At 43.5% G+C, this 23,667-nt stretch overlaps 1 protein-coding gene across 1 annotated transcript in view; it reads left to right on the top strand.

The window, feature by feature from the left end:
- The window catches only part of LOC137327531 (uncharacterized), a 252,799-nt gene that overhangs the window by 207,785 nt on the left and 21,347 nt on the right, over positions 1–23,667 (top strand). The window contains exons 6-8 of the mRNA XM_067993432.1: positions 6,590–7,067; positions 8,917–9,066; positions 21,843–21,982. Coding sequence (XP_067849533.1) covers positions 6,590–7,067; positions 8,917–9,066; positions 21,843–21,982 — 768 coding nt within the window. The remainder of the gene's footprint in view (positions 1–6,589; positions 7,068–8,916; positions 9,067–21,842; positions 21,983–23,667) is intronic.

A 23,667-nucleotide genomic window follows, 5' to 3' on the forward strand; every position in this document is an offset into this window, starting at 1 on the left:
GTGGCACGGGAGGGTGTATAATGGGAGGGTGTATAATGGGGAGGTGTATAACGGGAGGGTGTGTAACGGGAGGGTGTATAATGGGAGGGTGTATAACGGGAGGGTGTATAATGGGAGGGTGTATAATGGGAGGGTGTGTAACGGGAGGGTGTATAATGGGCAGGGTGTATAACGGGAGGTTGTGTAACGGGAGGGTGTATAATGGGAGGGTGTATAATGGGAGGGTGTATAATGGGCAGGGTGTATAATGGGGAGGTGTATAATGGGGAGGTGTATAATGGGGAGGGTGGATAATGGACTGCCGTTCCGTCTTGGCTGCAGAATTTAGACCAGGCAGGTGAAAGAAGGAGATTTTAAAAAATTACACCCAAACCCCACAAATATTTGACTGAAAGATACAAGTTGATGAGCTGTAATTAGTGGATTTTGTTTCTCAAATACCATGTTTGAGGGGTTAGGGGTATTGAGGTATGATGTCATGGTGTGAAGGTCAGTTGGGAAGCTTGAGTAATTAAGGCAATTAAAACAGAAATTGCAGGAGAAGCTCAGCAGGTCAGGCAACATCTGTGGAGAGAGAAACAGAGATAACATTTCAGGTCAAAGACCTTACGTCAGAACTGGAAGAAAGTTACAGATTTAACAATTTTTAAGCAAGTACAGAGCCAGGGAAAGGTGGGGGAGAGGGTGGGGCAATGAGAAAGGGAAGGGGAGGAAAGAACAAAAAGGGTGGAGGGCAGGAGTGATTCAATGACAAAAGGAATGATGGTGCAAGGCGAGGAGGGTGGGAATGGGAGAGGTTAAGAAACAAAAGATCAATCACATCCTTCCTGTAATGTGGTGACCAGAACTGTACACAGTATGCAAGATGTGACCTAACTAGTGTTTTATACAGTTCTAGCATAACCTCCCTGCTCTTATATTCTATGCCTCGACTAATAAAGGAAAGTATCCCATATGTCTTTTTAACCACCTCATCTTCCTGTCCTGCTACCTTCAGGGATCTGTGGACATGCACTCCAAGGTCCCTCACTTCCTCGACACCTCTCAGTATCCTCCCATTTATTGTGTACTCCCTTGCCTTGTTTGCTCTCCCCAAATGCATTACCTCACACTTCTCCAGGTTGAACTCCATTTGCCCACCTGACCAGTCCATTGATATCTTCCTGCAGTCTACAGCTTTCCTGGCGAGCGACTGGCAGGACAGGGTCAGGCTTGAGGACAGAGTGGAGGTGTTCAGCAAAACCATCATCTAATTTGCATTTGGTCTCCCCAATGTAGAGGAGACCACAGCGTGTGCAGTGAATACAGTATACTAAATTGAAAGAAGCCCTGGTTAGACCACGCTAGAGTACTGTGTTCAGTTCTGGGCACCGCACCTTAGGAAGGATATATTGGCCTTGGAGGGAGTGCAGCGTAGGTTTACTAGAACAATACCTGGACTTCAAGGGTTAAATTACGAGGAGAGATTACACAAACAAAGATTGTATACCCTGGAATTTAGAAGATTAAGGGGTGATTTGATCAAAGTTTTTAAGATATTAAGGGGAACAGATAGGGTGGATAGAGAGAAACTATTTCCGCTGGTTGGGGGTGTAGGACTAGGGGACACAGTCTAAAAATTAGAGCCAGACCTTTCAGGAGTGAAGTTAGGAAACATTTCTACACACAAAGGGTGGTAGAAGTTTGGAATTCTCTTCCGTAAACGGCAATTGATACTAGCTCAATTGTTAATTTTAAATCTGAGATTGATAGATTTTTGTAAACCAAAGGTATTAAGGGATATGGGGCTAAGGCGAGTATATGGAGTTAGATCAGAGATCAGCCATAATCTCATTCAATGGCAGAACAGGTTCGAGGGGCTAAATGGCCTCCTCCTGTTCCTATATTCCTAAGTATAAGTAAATCGTTGTTTCACCTGGAAGGAGTGTTTGGGGCCCTGGACGGTGGGAAGGGAGGAGGTGAAAGAGCAGATGTTGCATTTCCTGTACTCGCACAGGAAGGTGCCGTGGGGGTTGCTGGAAGAGTGGACCAGGGTGTGGCAGAGGGAACAGTCCCTTCAGAATGCTGAAAGGGGAGGGGAGGGGAAGATGTGTTTGGTGGTGGGATTGTGCTGGAGGTGGCGGAAATGGCGGAGGATGATACGCTGAATGCGGAGGCTGGTGGGGTGGAAGGTGAGGACAAGGGGGACCTTATCATGGTTCTGGGAGGGAGGGGAAGTGGTGAGGGCAGAAATGCGGGAAATGGGACGGACACAATCAATAGCGGAGGGAAAAAGGAAGACATATCGGAAATATTGGTGTGGAAGGTGGCATCATCAGAACAGATGCGATGGAAACGAAGAAACTGAGAACACAAGAAATAGGAGCAGTAGTAGGCCATCTGACCCCTTGAGCCTGTTCCCCATCCAATCAGATCATGGCTGATCGTCTACCTCAATGCCATTTTCCTGCACCATCCCCATATCCCTTGATGCCTTTAATATCTAGAAATCTATCGATCTCTGTTTTGAATGTACTCAATGACTGAGCCTCCACAGCCCTCTGGGGTAGAGAATTCCAAAGATTCACCACCCTCTGAGTGAAGAAATTTCTCCTCATCTCAGTCCTAAATGTCCTACCCCTTATTCTGAGACAGTGACCCCTGGTTCTAGACTCCCCAGCCAGGGGAAACATCCTCCCTGCATCTACCCTGTCGAGCCCTGTAAGAATTTTGTACTTTTCAATGAGATCACCTCTCATTCATCTAAACTCTAGTGAATACAGGCCTAGTCTACTCAATCTCTCCTCATACGATAATCCTGCCATCCCAGGAATCAGTCTGGTGAACCTTCGTTCCACTCCCTCTATGCCAAGCATGGAGGCATTTGCCTTCCTAATTGCTTGCTGCACCTGCATGTTAGCTTTTAGTGATTCATGTACAAGGACACCCAGGTCCCTTTGAACATCAACATTTCCCAATCTCTCACCATTTAAAAAATACTCTGCATTTCTGTTTTTCCTACCAAAGTGGGTAACTTCACATTTTTCCACATTATATTCCATCTGCCATATTCTTGCCCACTCACTTAGCCTGTCTATATCCCCTTGAAGCCTCTTTGCATCCTCCTCACAACTCACATTCCCACCTAGTTTTGTGCCATCAGCAAACTTGGAAATATCACATTTGGTCCCCTCATCCAAATTATTGATATGTATTGTGAATAGCTGGGGCCCAAGCACTGATCCCTGCGGTACCCCACTAGTCACCGCCTGCCAACCTGAAAAGGACCCGTTTATTCCTACTCTCTGTTTTCTGTCTGTTAACCAATTCTCAATCCATGCCAGTACATTCCCCCCAATTCCATGTGCTCTAACTTTGTTCACCAACTTCCTGTGTGGGACCTTATCGAAAGCCTTCTGAAAATCCAAATACACCACATCCACTGGTTCCCCCTTATCTATTCTACTAGTTACATCCTCAAAGAACTCCAGTAGGTTTGTCAAATATGATTTCCCTTTCATAAATCCATGTTGACTCTGCCAAATCCTATTATTATTTTCTAACTGGGAAAAAGTAATAGAGTCCTTAGAGGAAGTGAGGTGGGAGGAAGTGTAATGAAGGTAGCTGTGGGAGTCGGTGGGCTTATAATAGATATTGGTTGACAGGCCATATTGGGGATAGTGATCACAAAGCAGTTAGTTTTAGCATTATTATGGAAAAGGACAGAGTTAAATCAGGAGTGAACGTTTTAAATTGGGGGAAGGTAAATTTTACAGAACTAAGAGGTGATTTAGCAGAAGTGGACTGGACACAACTACTTGAGGAGAAATCAGTGGCAAGCCAGTGGGAGGCACTAAAAAGTGAAATTCTATGGGTACAATGCAGACACGTCCCCTCAAAGAAAAAGGGTGGCACTGCCAAATTTAGAGCCCCCAGGTTGCCTAGAAATGTAAGGGGCAAGATAAAGCAGAAAAAGAAAGCTTATGACTGTCACAGAAAACTAAATACTGCAGAAAGCCTAGAGGAGTATAGAAAGTACAGGGATGACGTAAAAAAGGAAATAAGGAAAGCAAAGAGAGGGCATGAAAAAATATTAGCTAGTAAGATTAAAGAAAACCCAAAGATGTTTTATCAGTACATTAAGAACAAGAGGATAGCTAAGGAAAAGGTGGGACCTATCAGGGATGATAAGGGTAACTTGTGTGTAGAAGCAGAAGATGTGGGTAGGGTTTTAAATGAATATTTTGTCTCCGTATTCACAAAGGAAAGGGATGATCTGGACATAGGAGTTAAAGAGGAGAGGTGTGAAATATTGGATAAGGTAAACATAACGAGAGAGGAAGTACTAGAGGGACTGAAATCCTTGAAAGTTGATAAGTCACCAGGGCCGGATGGATTGTTTCCTCGGCTATTGAAGGAAGCCAGGGAGGAAATAGCGGATGCTCTGAGGATCATTTTCCAATCCTCACTAGATACAGGGGAGGTACCGGAGGACTGGAAGACTGCAAATGTAGTAGCATAGTTTAAAAACAGTACGAGGGAAAGGCCGAACAATTATAGGCCGGTCAGTCTTACCTCAGTGGTGGGCAAACTATTAGAATCAATACTGAGAGATAGGATAAACTGTCACTTGGAAAGGCATGGTTTAATCAGGGATAGTCAGCATGGATTTGTTCAGGGAAGGTCATGCCTTACAAATCTGATTGAATTCTTTGAGGAAGTGACAAGGAGGATTGATGAGGGTAGTGCAGTGGATGTTGTCTACATGGATTTTAGTAAGGCATTTGACAAGGTCCCACATGGCAGACTGGCCAGAATGGTAAAAGCCCATGGGATACAGGGAAATGTGGTGAATTGGATCCAAAATTGGCTCAGTAACAGGAAACAAAGGGTAAAAGTCGATGGATGTCTTTGTGAATGGAAATCCGTTTCCAGTGGTGTGCCACAGGGCTCAGTGTTGGGTCCCTTGCTGTTTGTGGTATATATTAATGATTTGGACTTGGATATAGGGGGCATGATTGGCAAATTTGCAGACGATAGTGAAGATGATAGCTGTAGACTCCAAGAAGATATCAATGGGTTGGTGGAGTGGGCGGAAAAGTGGCAAATGGAGTTCAACCCGGAGAAGTGTGAGGTAATGCACTTAGGGAGGGCAAACAGTAAAAGGGAATACGCAGTAAACGGGAATATATTGAGAGGGGTAGAGGAAGTGAGAGACCTTGGAGTGCATGTGCACAGGTCCCTGAAGGTGGCAGTACAGGTAGATAAGGTTGTGAAGAAGGCATACGGAATGCTCTCTGTTATTAGCCGAGGTATAGAATACAAAAGCAGGGATGTAATGATGGAACTGTATAAAACGCTGGTAAGGCCGCAGCTAGAATATTGTGCGCAGTTCTGGTCACCACATTACAGGAAGGACGTAATTACTCTGGAGAGAGTGCAGAGAAGATTTACAAGAATGTTGCCAGGGCTTGAAAATTGCAGCTATGAGGAGAGATTGGATAGGCTGGGGTTGTTTTCCTTGGAGCAGAGGAGGCTGAGGGGAGACTTGATTGAGGTGTACAAAATTATGAGGGGCCCAGATCGAGTAGACAGGAAGTACCTGTTTCCCCTAGCGGAGAGTTCAAGAACAAGAGGACTTAGATTTAAGCTGATTGGTGGAAGGATTAGAGGGGACATGAGGAAAAACTTTTTTTACCCAGAGGGTGGTGGGTGTATGGAATTCACTGCCCGAATTGGTGGTAGAGGCAGGGACCCTCAACTCTTTTAAAAAGTACCTGGACCTGCACCTAAAGTGCTGTAAACTGCAGGGCTACGGACCGGGTGCTGGAAGGTGGGATTAGAATGGGCACCTGGTTGTTCTTTGAGCCGGGGCGGATACGATGGGCCGAATGGCCCCCTTCTGTGCTGCATCTTTTCTATGGTTCTTTGGTTATCCCCTGTCTAGTATTCATTTTCACACCAAAGGAGCAGCAATATTGACTTTCTTTACCTTTGAACTAACTGAGGATTTTTAATGTTTTGGTTTTAGAATTTAAGGAGTTTAATTAAATGATTGTGTTGTGGATGTTACACCCTCAATTTATTCTGCTGCCACTAAGGATTAAGTAGAGTAAGAAATCCATTTCCATGCATCATTGTGGACAAGGGGTGAGAGGGCAGGGATTGTCCAGGAGTCTCCAGGAATTAAAGATTAATCTCCTGGACACTGCTACGAGCAGCCCAGGAGACAAACCATAGGGACATTAATAAAAATTGTGTTGATGAAGTAATGAAGGCACATGGTTGAAAGGCTGAACTTCAAAATGAATATATAAGGGTAAACTCTCTGATTGCACCCTCCCAGCGGAGAGCTGCACTTGAAGGGAGTGTGGGCCAGAAATAGGATATAGAGTCAATTCTCCAACCCTTTAAAAACATCTAACTACTGAGAGTACAATGTTGGTGAATTTACCCCAAGATATTAGAGGCACACAAAGACTGGAAAAAGAAACAGGCATATTCTGATGTCAGAATGTGCAAAATACAGGAGTTTTACATAGCCTGGACATAGTTATTATTTTTTAAAAATTGCATATTAACAGCAAACTTTATGTTTCTGTAAATACAGACTCTTCATAGTCCCGAGTACAAAACAGAGTCAAGTGACCCCGAGGAACCCAGTGAAGATGTATATTGGCCATATGACAAACGAAAGATTCAGCTGCAGTTCAGCTTGGAGATGGTAGGGGAGGACGATGGCTGTGAGAGCCTGGAAACGCAGGCCGCACCTGAGAGCAATGACACAACACTGCCGGATGAAATCAGGAGAAAGGATGGAGATTGTGAGCTCCCAGAAACAGCCCCCGTACCTCAAGACAGCCACATCACCACAAATGCTGCAGAGGAAAAGCGAGGGGCTACATGTGGCAGTAATAAGGCATGTGGACTGTTGGTGGCAGTCAATGACGTTACAGTTTCTGTCATGCGAGGGCGTGGTCCACATTTCTCCTCAGGGAGAGGATGTGCTGTGTGTAAAAAGAAGAATTGCGATGTACACACTGTTACTGTGAGTTCAGAAGACAAATCGGAGGTGTATTATTTAGAAGGTTAGTGATTTCTTTACAACCAACTCATCTCAGTACATTTAATGTGTATCCCTGGGTTTAGGATTACTACCTTTAGGCAAGTCTAAACCCTGCTGGGGTTCGTGACAGTCAGGGGAGTGACTGGGAGGACGACTGTGATTATATTCTGATATTTTCTTTGCAATTGATGAAAATTGATTCAAAATTTGAATAAATAATTCCTGTGCACCATTAGATACAAAAGTGGAAAGTTGCATTACTAGTTTAAAACAGATTGGATAGTACAGGACTGGAAATATCACTTCAGTCCATCTGGCCGGCCAGAGTACAAAAACAGGATTCATGGTTCACCACCTCTATCCTCCAATTAGTTTTCTCACCAGATGGTTGTCCAAGTCTTGGACAGTTTTGTTTGAGTGAAAGACATAAAGAGGAATACAACTGGCAAATGAAACTTTGAGAAAGCTTTAGACAATATAAAAACAATGCTGGTATAAAATCTAAGACTGGATGCCTTGAAACAGCTAAATGTTTTATAACCAAAATCACTGTGAAATGTTATGAGCTTTGAAATGGGGATGTGTGAGAAAGACCAAGACCACCAAAAAAAACCTTTTAGAAAGAATTCAAGAACTGCAAATTATGTAATTTAGCTACATAGCTGGAACGGACAGGCTCTATATCCCAAAAAATGGTAACCTGAGGAAATGTGGAGGCTAACGTAAAAGGGGAAGAGCAAGGAACCGTTAGTTGAGAGAATTATAAAATACAAAATGTTCCTTTAAGAGGTTATTCAGAGAGGGAACTATTGGTGAACAATGTCAGAATCAGCATATTTGAGGTCAGGCAGAAACCTCACTATGGGGAGCAGGAATAGCCCTGTACTGGTATGTGTCCACACTATCCCTGCTGGGGTTGTCCACTGTGCTTTGGACATATTCCTGGAGGTTTCATCACATGACCTCCTGCTTCCAACCACCCCGCCCCCACATTCCCGCCATTGGTCACTCGACACATCCATCCTCACGACCATCCCCCCTCCCCCACTCTCCCACCATTGGTCACCCGTCATAGCAATCCTCGCGGGGCCCCGCCCCCACACTCCCGCCATTGGTCACCCGTCATAGCAATCCTCGCGGGGCCCCGCCCCCACACTCCCGCCATTGGTCACCCGTCATAGCAATCCTCGCGGTGCACCACCTTCCCACGGCCAATCGGAAAGTGAACAGGCTCTACATTATCCAATTGGATGATGCTTGACTGTCAGTCAAACACACTTTATATTCCAATATTCTTATATCTGTTATATTCCATCTCCAATATTTTTATAACTAATACATGTTCAAAGAAAATTTTAAAAATCTCGCATAGTTTTTATTAATGTCCCTGCAATTTTTCTCCGGCGTTGCTCATTGTAGTGCCCTGGAGATTAATCTATAATTCCTGGAGACTCCAGGACAATCCTGGAGTGTTGGCGACCCTAATCCCTGCCCTCCCACCCCTTGTCCACAATGATGCATGGAAATGGATTTCTTACTCTACTTAACCCTTAGTGGCAGCAGAATAAATTGAGGGTGTAACATCCACAACACAATCATTTAATTAAACTCTTTAAATTCTAAAACCAAAACATAAAAAATCCTCAGTTAGTTCAAAGGTAAAGAAAGTCAATATTACTGCTCCTTTGGTATGAAAATGAATACTGGAGAAATCCTTACAGAACAGAAGAACAAAGTACAAATTATCTTTACTCTGTTAATTTAACAGCCTCACAAAATTGATCCCAAAAGTTTTCAGTACCTTAGACTCAAATGCCCTCGGCACACCCTGGGCCTGTTATTAACAATGAACCACTTGTTTCTTTCCACAGAAGGGATGTCTCCCAGTGATTGCTGTGGGATGATAATGAAAGTAATGAATAGTGATTGTCCATTTTTAATTCACAATGAGCGTGATCAATACTTACGACCTGGCAATGGGCACAAAAGGATAGTTCTTAGTCGACAGAATTCTGAGTCTGGTAGGTGATGGTGTTTGAAATAACACTGCTGCACAGCAGCTATTCTACCCTTATCTACGTAGCTCTATATTGTTACCGGATTTTAAGTGTATTATTTATTCCCTTATCTCCTGCCCCATACCAGTCCCCAGTCAAGAACGAGAGGAGAGGTGAGCACCTCCTCTCAGGTGTGTGCCTCTGCTGCTCTTGACTAGGCTACTGGGAGGGGCATGGAAATGACTCTTGCCAACTTCAGATTGCCCCCCTGCCTCACTCCATGGCACAGTGCCCTGGAGAAGCTATGTGCAGTCAGTGTCAGCACATGTTCTCAAATAACAGGTATTCACACTTCTATGAAGATTCATGGCAGTATTTAGAAAGGGAATTAAGAGGACAGCAACTCCAAACCTGTATCAGAATGGAAAAGGCAGAGAGAAATGTGGAGTTCAGTATTTTTAACAAACTCTGAGGAAGTCATCAGTAATAAAGGGTCCATACAGGTTCAGGATCAGCTGTGAGGCTAGGAAGAGGAGGGTACTGCACATAGGCCCAGATTCACACAAGTAGGCCCAATCTACTAAACGACAAGTGATTACATGAAGAATACCTTATATCTAGTTCTGCCCATGAATTCAATAAACATTGCACATTCTTGTCACATTCTAGTTATGTTGAGATTTAAAAATAGATGTTGATTTTTCAAAAAGCAAAATTTTTTTTTTTAAAAAGGTTGCAATAGTTTGTTCTGTGGGAGATAAGCCTTCTGGCTTTAGTCTGAATCGGTGACAGCTATACAATGCACTTTTCCTTGTGGGGTTTCAACACACTGGAGAACATGATTGCCTGTGATGCAATGTGATGGGCTTGAGATCTGAACAAAGTGTTACTGTGAGGGTGGTGTCCTTCTAGAGTGCAGTTCAATCAAAGTGTAGAATTTGAACTTTAGATGAGATCTGAGCATTGAACAGAACCTACTCACACAGCAAGAAAGGGAGAAACGTTTCACAGCAGCTTGGTCAAGGTGATGTAACGTCACCCCTCAGGAGCCTGTCTGTATTATCACCTAGCTTTACTCAAAATGCCTGTTTCCTTCCATGAGTACTCACGGTTGACATATCAATTCCATCTTTGACCACAAGATCCCTCTGGACATCTTTCTCCACATTATTACATCTCCATTTCCTTCAGGAAACCTTGAAACTAAACTCAACTTTCAAATAAACGTGAAACGCTACATGGGAATTATTAATTCCATTTCTGATCACTAAACAATGGTATACATCTTTTTCCACATCATTATCATGATGACATCGCATGCAAGCAATGCAATGTTAAGTTTGGAGTGCAACTTACATAATTTGGGCTGAAATTGCACTGTCCTGTATTAGTAATAATACATTCATATGAAAATCCTCTAACTGTTAGGCATTTAAAATAACCAGATCAGTAAATCTATTAAAAAGTGAGGCGATCTTGTCTTGTTTTACTTTCATAGAGGCTCCATTAATTCAGGCAGTAATAAGGAGGGTAAAAAATGGCCACAGTTACAATCTTGTCCCAAGCTCAACGAATGCAATCATAGAATCACAGGATGATTCAGCACACAAGGAGGCCATTCAGCCCATCGTGTCTGTGCCAGCTCTGTCTCACTCTCCTGCCCTTTTCCCGTGCAAATTTTTCCATTTCAAGTATTTATCCAATTCCCTTTTGAAAGTTATTATTGAATCTGCTTCCACCGCCCTTTCATGCAGCGCATTCCAGATAATCACAAATCGCTGCGTAAAAATATTCTCCTCATGCTGCCTCTGGTTCTTTCACCAATCACCTTAAATCTGTGTCATAAGAACATAGGAACATAAGAAATTGGAGCAGGAGTAGGCCAATCGGCCCCTCGAGCCTGCTCCGCCATTCAATAAGATCATGGCTGATCTGATCCCAACCACAAATCTAAAGAACACAAGAAGTCGGAGCAGGACCCGGCCACACAGCCACTGGGCCCTCTCCGCCACCCACAGGGCATTGACCGATCCGAACTCAGCTTCATGTCCAATTTCCTGCCCGCTCCCCATAACCCCTAATTCCCTTTACTTCTAGGAAACTGTCTATTTCTGTTTTAAATTTATCTAATGATGTAGCTTCCACAGCTTCCTGGGGCAGCAAATTCCACAGACCTACCACCCTCTGAGTGAAGAAGTTTCTCCTCATCTCAGTTTTGAAAGAGCAGCCCCTTATTCTAAGATTATGCCCCCTAGTTCTAGTTTCACCCATCTTTGGGAACATCCTTACTGCATCCACCCGATCAAGACCCTTCACAATCTTATATGTTTCAATAAGATCGCCTCTCATTCTTCTGAACTCCAATGAGTAGAGTCCCAATCTACTCAACCTCTCCTCATATGTCCGCCCCCTCATCCCCGGGATTAACCGAGTGAACCTTCTTTGTACTGCCTCGAGAGCAAGTATGTCTTTTCTTAAATATGGAGACCAAAACTGTATGCAGTATTCCAGGTGCGGTCTCACCAATACCTTATATAACTGCAGCAATACCTCCTTGTTTTTATATTCTATCCCCCTAGCAATAAAAGCCAACATTCCGTTGGCTTTCTTGATCACCTGCTGCACCTGCATCCCAACTTTTTGATTTTCTTGCACTAGGACCCCCAGATCCCTTTGTACTGCAGTACTTTCCAGTCTCTCGCCATTAAGAAAATAACTTGCTCTCTGATTTTTCCTGCCAAAGTGCATAACCTCACATTTTCCAATATTATATTGCATCTGCCAAATCTCCGCCCACTCACCCAGCCTGTCTATATCCCCTTGCAGGTTTTTTATGTCCTCCTCACTCTCTACTTTCCCTCCCATCTTTGTATCATCTGCAAATTTTGATATGTTGCACTCGGTCCCCTCCTCCAAATCGTTAATATAGATTGTAAAGAGTTGGGGACCCAGCACCGACCCCTGTGGAACACCACTGGTTACTGGTTGCCAGTCCGAAAATGAACCATTTATCCCAACTCTCTGCTTCCTGTTCGATAACCAATCCTCCACCCATGCCAGAATATTACCCCCAATCCCGTGATTTTTTATCTTAAGTAATAATCTTTTATGTGGCACCTTGTCGAATGCCTTCTGGAAGTCTAAATACACTATGTCCACTGGTTCCCCTTTATCCACCCTATACGTTATATCCTCGAAGAACTCAAGCAAATTTGTCAGACATGACTTCCCCTTCATAAAGCCATGCTGACTTTGTCCTATTAAATTATGCTTATCTAAATGTTCCGTTACTGTCTCCTTAATAATAGACTCCAAAATTTTACCCACCACAGATGTTAAGCTAACTGGCCTATAATTTCCAGCCTTCTGCCTACTACCCTTTTTAAATAACGGTGTTACATTAGCAGTTTTCCAATCTGCCGGGACCTCTCCTGAGTCCAGGGAATTTTGGAAAACTATCACCAAAGCATCCACAATCCCTACTGCCACTTCCCTCAAGACCCTAGGATGGAAGCCATCAGGTCCAGGGGATTTATCCGCCTTGAGTCCCATTATTTTACTGAGTACCATCTCCTGATTAATTTAAATCGTATTTAGCTCCTCCCCCCCGAGAGTCCCCTGTTTGTCCAGTGTTGGGATATTCTTAGTGTCCTCTACTGTAAAGTCCTCTGGTTACCGACCCTTCTGCCACTGGAAACAGTTTCTCCTTATTTGTTCCATCAAATTCCTTCATGATTTTGAACACCTCTATCAAATTTCCTCTTAACCTTCTTTGTTCTAAGGAGAACTACCCCATCATCTCCAATCTCTCCACAAAACTGAAGTCCCTCATCCCTGGTACCATTCTAGTAAATAATCTTTGCACCCTCTCCAAGGTCTTGACATCCTTCCTAAAGTGCGGTGCCCAGAATTGGACACAATACTCCAGCTGAGGCCTAACCAGTGTTTTATAAAGGTTTAACATAACTTCCTTGCCTTTGTACTCTATGCCTTTGTTTATAAAGCCCAGGATCCCATATGCTTTTGTAACAACCTTCTCAACTTGTCCTGCCACCTTCAAAGATTTGTGTATATATACCCCCAGGTTTCTTGCACACCCTTTAAAATTGTCCCATTTAGTTTATATTGCCTCTCCTCATTCTTCCTACCAAAATGCATCACTTCACATTTCTCTGTATTAAATTTCATCTCCCATGTGTCTGCCCATTTCACCAGTCTGTCTATGTCCTCCTGAAGTCTGTTACTATCCTCTTCACTGTTTACTACATTTCCGAGTTCCATGACATCTGCAAACTTTGAAATTATACCTTGAATATCCAAGTCTAGATCATTAATATATATCAAGAAGAGCAATAGTCCTAATACCAACCCCTGGGGAATGCCATTTTGTACTTCCCTCCAGTCTGAAAAACAACCATTCACCACCACTCTCTGCTTTCTGTCTCTTAGCCAATTTTGTATCCATGCTGCCAGTACCCCTTTAATTTTGCTAACAAGTCTATTATGTGGTGCTTTTTCAAAAGCCTTTTGAAAGTCCATATACACAACATCAACCGCACTCCCCTCATCAACCCTCTCCGTTACTTCATCAAAGAACTCAATCAAGTCAGTCATACATGATTTGCCTTTAACAAATCCGTGCTGACTTTCATTTATTAACCCATATTTTTCCAAGTGCCAATTAATTTTGTCCCGGATTATTGTCTCTAGAAGTTTCCCCACCACTGACGTTAGGCTGACTGGCCTGTAATTGTCGGGTTTATCCCTCTCCCCTTTTTTGAACAGGGATGTAACATTTACAATCCTCCAGTCCTCCGGCACCGTCCCCATATCTAAGGGTGATTGGAAGATTGTGGTCAGAGCCTCCGCAATTTCCACCCTTACTTCCCTCAGTAACCGAGGATGCATCCCATCCGGACCGGGTGACTTTTCTACTTTGAGTACAGCCAATCTTTTAAGTCCCTCCTCTTTATCTATTTCTATCCTATCCAATATCACCACTACCTCCTCCTTTACTGCTACAATGGCAGCATCCTCTTCTCTAGTGAAGACCGATGTGAAGTCATCGTTTAGTACCTCAGCCATGCCCTCTGCCTCCACAAGAGGATCTCCTTTTTGGTCCCTAATCGGTCCCACCCTTCCTTTGACTCACCTTCTACGATTTATATGTTTATAAAAAACTTTTGGTTTCCCTTTTATGTTAACCACTAATCTATTCTCATAGTCTCTCTTTGCCTCTCTTATTTCCTTTTTCAGTTCTCCTCTGTACTTTCTGTATTTAGCCTGGTTCTCCACTAAATTATGAGCCTAACATTTATCAAAAGCTTCCTTTTTCTGTTTCATTTTAATCTCTATATCTTTAGTCACCCAGGGAGCTCTGGCTTTGAATGCTGTTCCTTTCCCTCTGTGAGAATGTGTCTAGTCTGTACCTGAACTATTTCCTCCTTGAAGGTCTCCCATTGCTCATTTACTGTTTTGCTTACCAATTTATGATTCCAATCCATCTGGGCAAGACCCCTTTTTAACTCACTGAAATTAGCCCTCCTCCAGTTAAGTATTTTTACATTTGATTATTCCTTGTCCTTTTCCATAACTATTCTAAACCTAATGATATTGTGATCACTGTTTCCCAAATGCTCTCCCACTGAAACATGCTCCACCTGCCCCACTTCATTCCCCAGAACTAGATCCAGCACTGCTTCCTTCCTCATTGGGCTAGAAACACACTGTTCATGAAAGTTCTCTTGTACACATTTCAGGAATTCCTCCCCCTCTTTGCCCTTTTCACTGTTACTATCCCAGTCTATATTAGGATAATTGACGTCCCCCATTATCACTACTCTATAGGCCTTGCACCTTTCCGAAATTTGCATGCAAATTTGCTCCTCTATCTCCTACCCACAATTTGGTGCCTATATTATACACCCAGTAGTGTTAAAGCTTCTCTATTATTCCTAAATTCTAACCAAATGCATTCTGTCTTTGACCCCTGAAGTACAGCATCCCTTTCAAGTGCTGTAACAATATCTTTGATTAATACTGCTCCCCCCACCCCCTCCTTTTTTACCTTCCCTATCTTTCCTGAATACCTGTAGCCAGGAATATTATAACTGCCCGATCCTCCCCTTGTTTGAGCCAGGTCTCCATTATTGCCACTATATCATAATCCCATGTGGAAATTTGCGCCTGCAGCTCACCAACCTTATTTACCACGGTCCTTGCTTTTATGCACATGTACTCCAAACTCACCTTAGTCTGCCCTGCATTCGCCCCTGACTAATCCCTCCTAGTTCAGAAATGTTGCAGATTTTATTGGTTGTCTGCAAAGATTGAGGAAAGAGCCAAGATGCCCAGAACAAACACAGACTGTCCGATTCATTCAATAATGTGTTTGACAGCTAAATATCAAACACAGACTGTCCGATTCATTCAATAACGTGTTTGACAGCCAAATATCAAACACAGACTGTCCGATTCATTCAATAATGTGTTTGACAGCTAAATATCAAACACAGACTGTCCGATTCATTCAATAATGTGTTTGACAGCCAAATATCAAGCACAGACTGTCCGATTCATTCAATAATGTGTTTGACAGCTAAATATCAAACACAGACTGTCCGATTCATTCAATAATGTGTTTGACAGCTAAATATCAAACACAGACTGTCCGATTCATTCAATAATGTGTTTGACAGCTAAATATCAAACACAGACTGTCCGATTCATTCAATAATGTGTTTGACAGCCAAATATCAAACACAGACTGTCCGATTCATTCAATAATGTGTTTGACAGCTAAATATCAAACACAGACTGTCCGATTCATTCAATAATGTGTTTGACGGCTAAATATCAAACACAGACTGTACGATTCATTCAATAATGTGTTTGACAGCCAAATATCAAACACAGACTGTACGATTCATTCAATAATGTGTTTGACAGCCAAATATCAAACTTGGTTGACGGTTCTTCGAATCCAGGAAGTTCAGGGATATTTCAGGACTTCTTGCTGTTCAAAATGGAGTCATTTGAGAACGTCTAGCACAGCTCCCACAGTGGGAAGAAATACAAGCAGAAAAGAAAAACTTATATTGAGTATATAAAAGTTGTTTTATAAAAGAACAGCTTAGTATTTAAATTTAAAATAATAACCTTTTGTTATTTTCCTTTCAAGGAGCTAAACTGAAGGATTTATATTCAACGTAGAAAAATGTTTCAAAGTGTTTCACAAAAGGTGAAAGGAAAGAATGGATGCAGAGCCAAAGAATGAGATACTGGGAGGGTTGGTCAAAAAGCCGGGTTTTAAGTAGTCTCTTAAAGGGGGAGGAAGGTAAAAGGGCAGAGGGGTTTAGGGAAGGAATTCCGGAGAGTGGGGACTAGGTGGCTAAAGGCATGGCCACCAATGGTGCGACAAAGGGAGGCGGGAATGTACAAGAGGCCAAAGTCAGAGCAATCAGTAGTTGGCGGCAGGGGGCAGATTGTAGGACTGGAGGAGGTTAAAGAGATAGGGAGGGGCGAGGTCACGAATGGACATAAGCACAAGGATGAGAATCTTAAATTTGAGGTGATGGGAGAATGGAAGCCAATATAAGTTAGTGAGGACAGGGTGATGGGTGATCAGGATTTGGTGAGGGATAGGATATGAGCAGCAGAGCTTTGGGTGAGCTGAAGTTTAAGGAGGTTGGATAATAGGAGGCCGCCCAGCAGAATAATGGTGGTGACAATGGCGTGGATATGGGATTCAACAGTAGATGGGCTGAGGCAGGGGTAGAGGCGGGCGATATTACAGAGGTGGAAGTAGGTGGTCTTTGTGATGAAGAGGATATGGGGTCGGGAGCTTGGAACGCTGAATAGGGTGCTGAGGTTGTGAGCAATCTTGTGCAACCTGAGACAGTGGCCGGGGAGGAGGTTATAGTCGGTGGCTAGAGAACGTTGCTAGTGGCAGGAACTGACGACGATGGCTCAGTCTGGCCAATGTTTAGCTGAAGAAAATATCGGCTCATCCAAAACAGGATGTTGGACAATGGGTCTAACGGCACAGAGACAGTGCAGGGGTGGAGAGAGGCAGTGGAGAGGTAGAGCTGGGCGTCGTCAGTGTACATGTGGAAGTTGGCCCCATGTCTGCGGATGAGGTCGCCAAGGGGCAGCATGTAGATGGGGAAGAGGAGGAACCAGGGATGGATACTTGGGGAACTCCTGAGACAGTGCAGGGGTGGTAATAGGAACCATTGGTAAACATACTCTGGCTATGACTGGATTGGAAAGAGTGGAATCAAGTGAGAGCAGTCCCATGGAGCTGAACACTAAAGGAGACATTTTGCAGGAAGGTGGTGTGGTTGACCGTGTTAAAGGCTGCAGAGAGGATGAGGAGGATGAGGTGGGATAGTGCATCATGGTCACAATCACAGAGAATGTCATTTGTAACTTTGATAAAGGCCATTTTGGTGCTGTGGGAGGAACCAAATCCTGATTGGAGAGATTCAAACAAGGAGTTGCGCAAGAGATAGCGACGTATCTGAGAAGTTCAAGGATTTTAGAAAGGAAAGGGACCTTAAAGATGGACGGTAGTTAGCAAGGTCACGGATAGGTCTTTTGAGGAGGGCAGTTTTGAGCGGAAGAGGGACAGTACCTGAGGAGAGAGAACCATTTACAATATCAGCTAGCATGGGGGCCAGGAAGGGAAGTTGGGTGGTCTGTGATTTAGTGGGAATAGCAGTCAAGGCAGTGGGAGGTGAGTCTTATGGATGAGATAAGCTTGGAGAAGGCATGAGAGGAGATGTGGAGAAACTAGAGAGAGACGGAGATTCAGAGCTGGGGTTGGGGGTCATGGAGCGAGGTCGGAAGCAGCAGAGGCAGCTGAACGGATGGTCTCTAAGTTGATGACAAAGAAATCCATGAGGTCCATAGAACATAAGAACATAAGAAATTGGAGCAGGAGTAGGCCAATCGGCCCCTCGAGCCTGCTCCGCCATTCAATAAGATCATGGCTGATCTGATCCCAACCACAAATCTAAAGAACACAAGAAGTCGGAGCAGGACCCGGCCACATAGCCCCTGGGCCCTCTCCGCCACCCACAGGGCATTGACCGATCCGAACTCAGCTTCATGTCCAATTTCCTGCCCGCTCCCCATAACCCCTAATTCCCTTTACTTCTAGGAAACTGTCTATTTCTGTTTTAAATTTATTCAATGATGTAGCTTCCACAGCTTCCTGGGGCAGCAAATTCCACAGACCTACCACCCTCTGAGTGAAGAAGTTTCTCCTCATCTCAGTTTTGAAAGAGCAGCCCCTTATTCTAAGATTATGCCCCCTAGTTCTAGTTTCACCCATCTTTGGGAACATCCTTACTGCATCCACCCGATCAAGACCCTTCACAATCTTATATGTTTCAATAAGATCGCCTCTCATTCTTCTGAACTCCAATGAGTAGAGTCCCAATCTACTCAACCTCTCCTCATATGTCCGCCCCCTCATCCCCGGGATTAACCGAGTGAACCTTCTTTGTACTGCCTCGAGAGCAAGTATGTCTTTTCTTAAGTATGGAGACCAAAACTGTATGCAGTATTCCAGGTGCGGTCTCACCAATACCTTATATAACTGCAGCAATACCTCCTTGTTTTTATATTCTATCCCCCTAGCAATAAAAGCCAACATTCCGTTGGCTTTCTTGATCACCTGCTGCACCTGCATACCAACTTTTTGATTTTCTTGCACTAGGACCCCCAGATCCCTTTGTACTGCAGTACTTTCCAGTCTCTCGCCATTAAGAAAATAACTTGCTCTCTGATTTTTCCTGCCAAAGTGCATAACCTCACATTTTCCAATATTATATTGCATCTGCCAAATCTCCGCCCACTCACCCAGCCTGTCTATATCCCCTTGCAGGTTTTTTATGTCCTCCTCACTCTCTACTTTCCCTCCCATCTTTGTATCATCTGCAAATTTTGATATGTTGCACTCGGTCCCCTCCTCCAAATCGTTAATATAGATTGTAAAGAGTTGGGGACCCAGCACCGACCCCTGTGGAACACCACTGGTTACTGGTTGCCAGTCCGAAAATGAACCATTTATCCCAACTCTCTGCTTCCTGTTTGATAACCAATCCTCCACCCATGCCAGAATATTACCCCCAATCCCGTGATTTTTTATCTGAAGTAATAATCTTTTATGTGGCACCTTGTCGAATGCCTTCTGGAAGTCTAAATACACTACGTCCACTGGTTCCCCTTTATCCACCCTATACGTTATATCCTCGAAGAACTCAAGCAAATTTGTCAGACATGACTTCCCCTTCATAAAGCCATGCTGACTTTGTCCTATTAAATTATGCTTATCTAAATGTTCCGTTACTGTCTCCTTAATAATAGACTCCAAAATTTTACCCACCACAGATGTTAAGCTAACTGGCCTATAATTTCCAGCCTTCTGCCTACTACCCTTTTTAAATAACGTTGTTACATTAGCAGTTTTCCAATCTGCCGGGACCTCTCCTGAGTCCAGGGAATTTTGGAAAACTATCACCAAAGCATCCACAATCCCTACTGCCACTTCCCTCAAGACCCTAGGATGGAAGCCATCAGGTCCAGGGGATTTATCCGCCTTGAGTCCCATTATTTTACTGAGTACCATCTCTTGAGTGATTTTAATCGTATTTAGCTCCTCCCCCCCGAGAGTCCCCTGTTTGTCCAGTGTTGGGATATTCTTAGTGTCCTCTACTGTAAAGACTGAAACAAAATATTTGTTCAGCATTTTTGCCATCTCCATGTTTCCCACCATTAATTTCCCGGTCTCATCCTCTAAGGGACCTATGTTTGCCTTAGCCACCCTTTTTCTTTTTATATAACTATAGAAACTCTTGCTATCTGTTTTTATATTTTTTGCTAATTTCTTTTCATAATCTAACTTCCCTTTCTTAATCAATCCTTCAGTTACTTTTTGCTGTCTTTTGAAGAATTCCCAATCTTCTATCCTCCCACTAAGTTTGGCTACCTTATATGTCCTTGTTTTTAGTCGGATACTATCCTTGATTTCTTTACTTAGCCACGGGTGGCTGTCATTTCTTTTACACCCTTTTTTCCTCAGTGGAATATATTTATTTTGAAAGTTGTAAAATAACTCCCTAAATGAACACCACTGCTCATGTACCGTCTTACCCTTTAATCTATTTTCCCAGTCCACTTTAATCAATTCCGCTCTCATACCATCATAGTCTCCTTTATTCAAGCTCAGTACGCTTGTTTGAGAATCAACCTTCTCACCCTCTAATTGGATATGGAATTCAACCATGTTGTGGTCGCTCGTTCCAAGGGGATCCTTAACTAGGACATTATTAATTAATCCTGACTCATTACACAGGACCAGGTCCAAGGTTGCCTGCCCCCTTGTAGGATCAGTTACATACTGCTCAAGAAATCCATCCCTGATGCACTCAATGAACTCGTCCTCAAGGCTGCTCTGCCCAATTTGATTTGTCCAGTTAATATGATAATTAAAATCCCCCATAATTATAGCTGTTCCCTTATTACATGCCCCGACTATCTCCTGATTAATACTTCTTCCAGCAGAGTTGCAACTATTAGGAGGCCTATATACTACGCCCACTAATGTTTTTTTTCCCTTATTATTCCTTATCTCCACCCAAACTGTTTCATTATCTTGATGCTTTGTCCCAATATCATTTCTCTGTATTACAGTGATTCCTTCCTTTATTAACATAGCCACCCCACCTCCCCTTCCTTCCTGCCTGTCCTTCCTGATTGTTAAATACCCTGGCATATTTAATTCCCAGTCGTTGTCACCCTGCAGCCATGTTTCTGTAATGGCCACAAGATCATACCCATACGTAGTTATTTGTGCCGTTAACTCGTCCATTTTATTACGAATGCTACGTGCATTCAGATAAAGAACTTTCAAATCTGTTTTGTGACGCTTAGTTCCTGCTTTTTCCTTTTTTAACACTTTAACTATTACTCCACACCTTCTGTCCCTTCCTGTTACGCTTTCCTCTCTCTCCCTGCTCAGGTTCCCAACCCCCTGCCACTTTAGTTTAAACCCTCCCCAACAGCACTAGCAAACACTCCTCCTAGGACAGCGGTCCCGGCCCTGCCCAGGTGCAGACCATCCGGTTTGTACTGGTCCCACCTCCCCCAGAACCGTTTCCAGTGTCCCAGGAATTTGAATCCCTCCCCCTTGCACCATTCCTCTAGCCACGTATTCATTTGAAATATCCTCCTATTTCTACTCTGACTAGCACGTGGCACTGGCAGCAATCCTGAGATTACTACCTTTGAGGTCCTATTTTTTAATTTACCTCCTAACTCCCTATATTCTGCTTTTAGAGATTAGGGTGGAGGGGGCGGGAGAGAGAGGATTAAGGAAATAGTTGGTAGTGGAGAAAAGAAACCAGGGGTTCTATTTGTTCTCCAGGAGTGGTGGGCAATTTTGGCCCGGTAGATCTTGATATGGTCCAGCCTGATCTGGTAATAGATGGCCAAACCAGTTGTGCACCAGATATGCTTGAGTCTGCGTCTCTTGGACTTTAGGGATCCAATAGCAATTAGTAATACAATGTCCATTATATTACTATTGTTTATTTTCTTGTCTACCTTTTGTTGAATGAATTTGCTTATTAGTTTAAACCTAAAACAAGGTGTGATGTTGTAATGCCCTGTCATTTATTGAGGACAGGCGAGGCAGCCTATAGAGGTACAGGATCATTCTGGCAGCTAAAGCTAGGAACTGAAAGTTGGAAGGTGAGCTCGCTCAGTTGTGATGACGTTTGTTTCCTTCACAGCTCAGGTGACGATCTTTTATTATAAATCCAACAAGATTCTAAGGCCATACCGTGGAATGCCAGTTGTGCTCAATTTTTCAAAAACCAGCTGTTTCCTGATGTGTCACAGTGAAGGGAACAATGTACTGCTCAGGATAGAGGTGAGTGCTCAGTCTGCTGAACACTTTAGGCTTGTGATTTTGTTTTGGCCAGCTGTGTGTGTGACATGTGGAGAATTCATCGTCAAGTTTATGAGTCTCCAAACATATGAACATACAAAATTGACAGGCAGGAAAAGACCATCATGCCTGCCCCACACTCTGGATGACCAGAGCATCGTTACCAAACACTTCCTCCCACCTGTCCTCCTCTCCCCCAACCCCCGTACAGCAAGCAAGAAATCCACACGGCTAGAGTTTCTGAGTTTTCAATATTAGATTTTCTGTTTGTCCAATAAGGAGCACACACTGAGCACAAAGTGCAGGTTGGCAGAACCAAGGCTAATTGATCCCCCTGGATACTGGAACTTAATCCCACAGCACACAGCATGGTCGGCTATCTGCAGTTTCCCAACCAGGAGCACAGTACCCAGGAGGACATTGGTTTCAGGGCTATGTGGGGCCAAGTGGGGAGAATCCCAGTTTCCAGAGTTTCCAGTGAGTCCAATGGGTCTCCATTTCCAGCTTCTATTAATAGGCGGGCTGGCTGGATAATCACCAAGAGTGCCCTGGAATACTGCCTGACTCAGGTATCAGATTACCAACACTGGCTCAGAGGACTGATGATCCTGAATTGCCATCACCAGGCATGTTATAATATCATGCATGGGTGCTCCCATCATCATATCCCACAGGCTGAAGGTGGTGGGTAGAGGGTACTTGATCCCCAGGTGAGTTGCCAACAACACAATATCACCTGTAAAATAGATCGCTGCAATGCTTTCGGAGATACCTGGAACAGATTCTCTGAGGCCATCTTTTTTCATCCAATTCATCATCCATGAAGATATCAAAGAGGATAGGTAGCAATGAGCAAGTTGTTGTTGCCTCACTCCTCTTTCTAGAGAGCTTGGTTCATTGATTCTTTCATTCACACTTAACTGGACCTTAACCATGTGTCCCAGATAGAATCCAAGGCTTATGAAGCATCATCAGTGGTTTAATTTTTGACTTGATCACTGTTTACCCAGTGTTAATACTGTGATCAGCTATTTTACTGTTGTAAAATCTCTGGTACAATGATTGAAATGCTAGTTTTAGATATTTAGTGGTCTCTATCTACACACCAAGATTTCAAAACCTGTTTGATGGATACTTTTTCTTTTGCCAAAAGACTCTGCTCTCATTAAAAAATATTTAGCAAATTTCTTCATAGAATGATAGAATGGTTACAGCACAGAAAGAGGCCATTTGGCCCATCGAGCCCATGCCAGCTATTTGTAAGAACATTCCAGCCAGTCCCATTCCCCCGCTCTTACCCCGTAGCCCTGCAAATTTTTTCCCTTCAAGTATTTATCCAATTCCTTTTCAAAAGCCACAATTGAATCTGCCTCCACCGCACTTTCAGGCAGTGCATTCCAGATCATAACCACTCGCTGTGTAAAAAAGTTTTTCCTCATGTGTTTTGCCAATCACCATAAATCTGTGTTCTCTGGTTCTCGACCCTTCCGCCAATGGGAACAGTTTCTCTTTATTTACTTTATCTAAACTCTTCATGATTTTGAACATTTCTATCAAATCTCCTCTCAACCTTCTCTGCTCTAGGGCGAACAACCCCAGATTCTCCAGTCTATCCACGTAACTGAAGTCCTTCATCCCTGGAATCATTCTAGTAAATCTTTTCTGCA

This window comes from Heptranchias perlo, chromosome 11, assembly GCF_035084215.1.
Source record: "Heptranchias perlo isolate sHepPer1 chromosome 11, sHepPer1.hap1, whole genome shotgun sequence".
NCBI lineage: Eukaryota > Metazoa > Chordata > Chondrichthyes > Hexanchiformes > Hexanchidae > Heptranchias > Heptranchias perlo.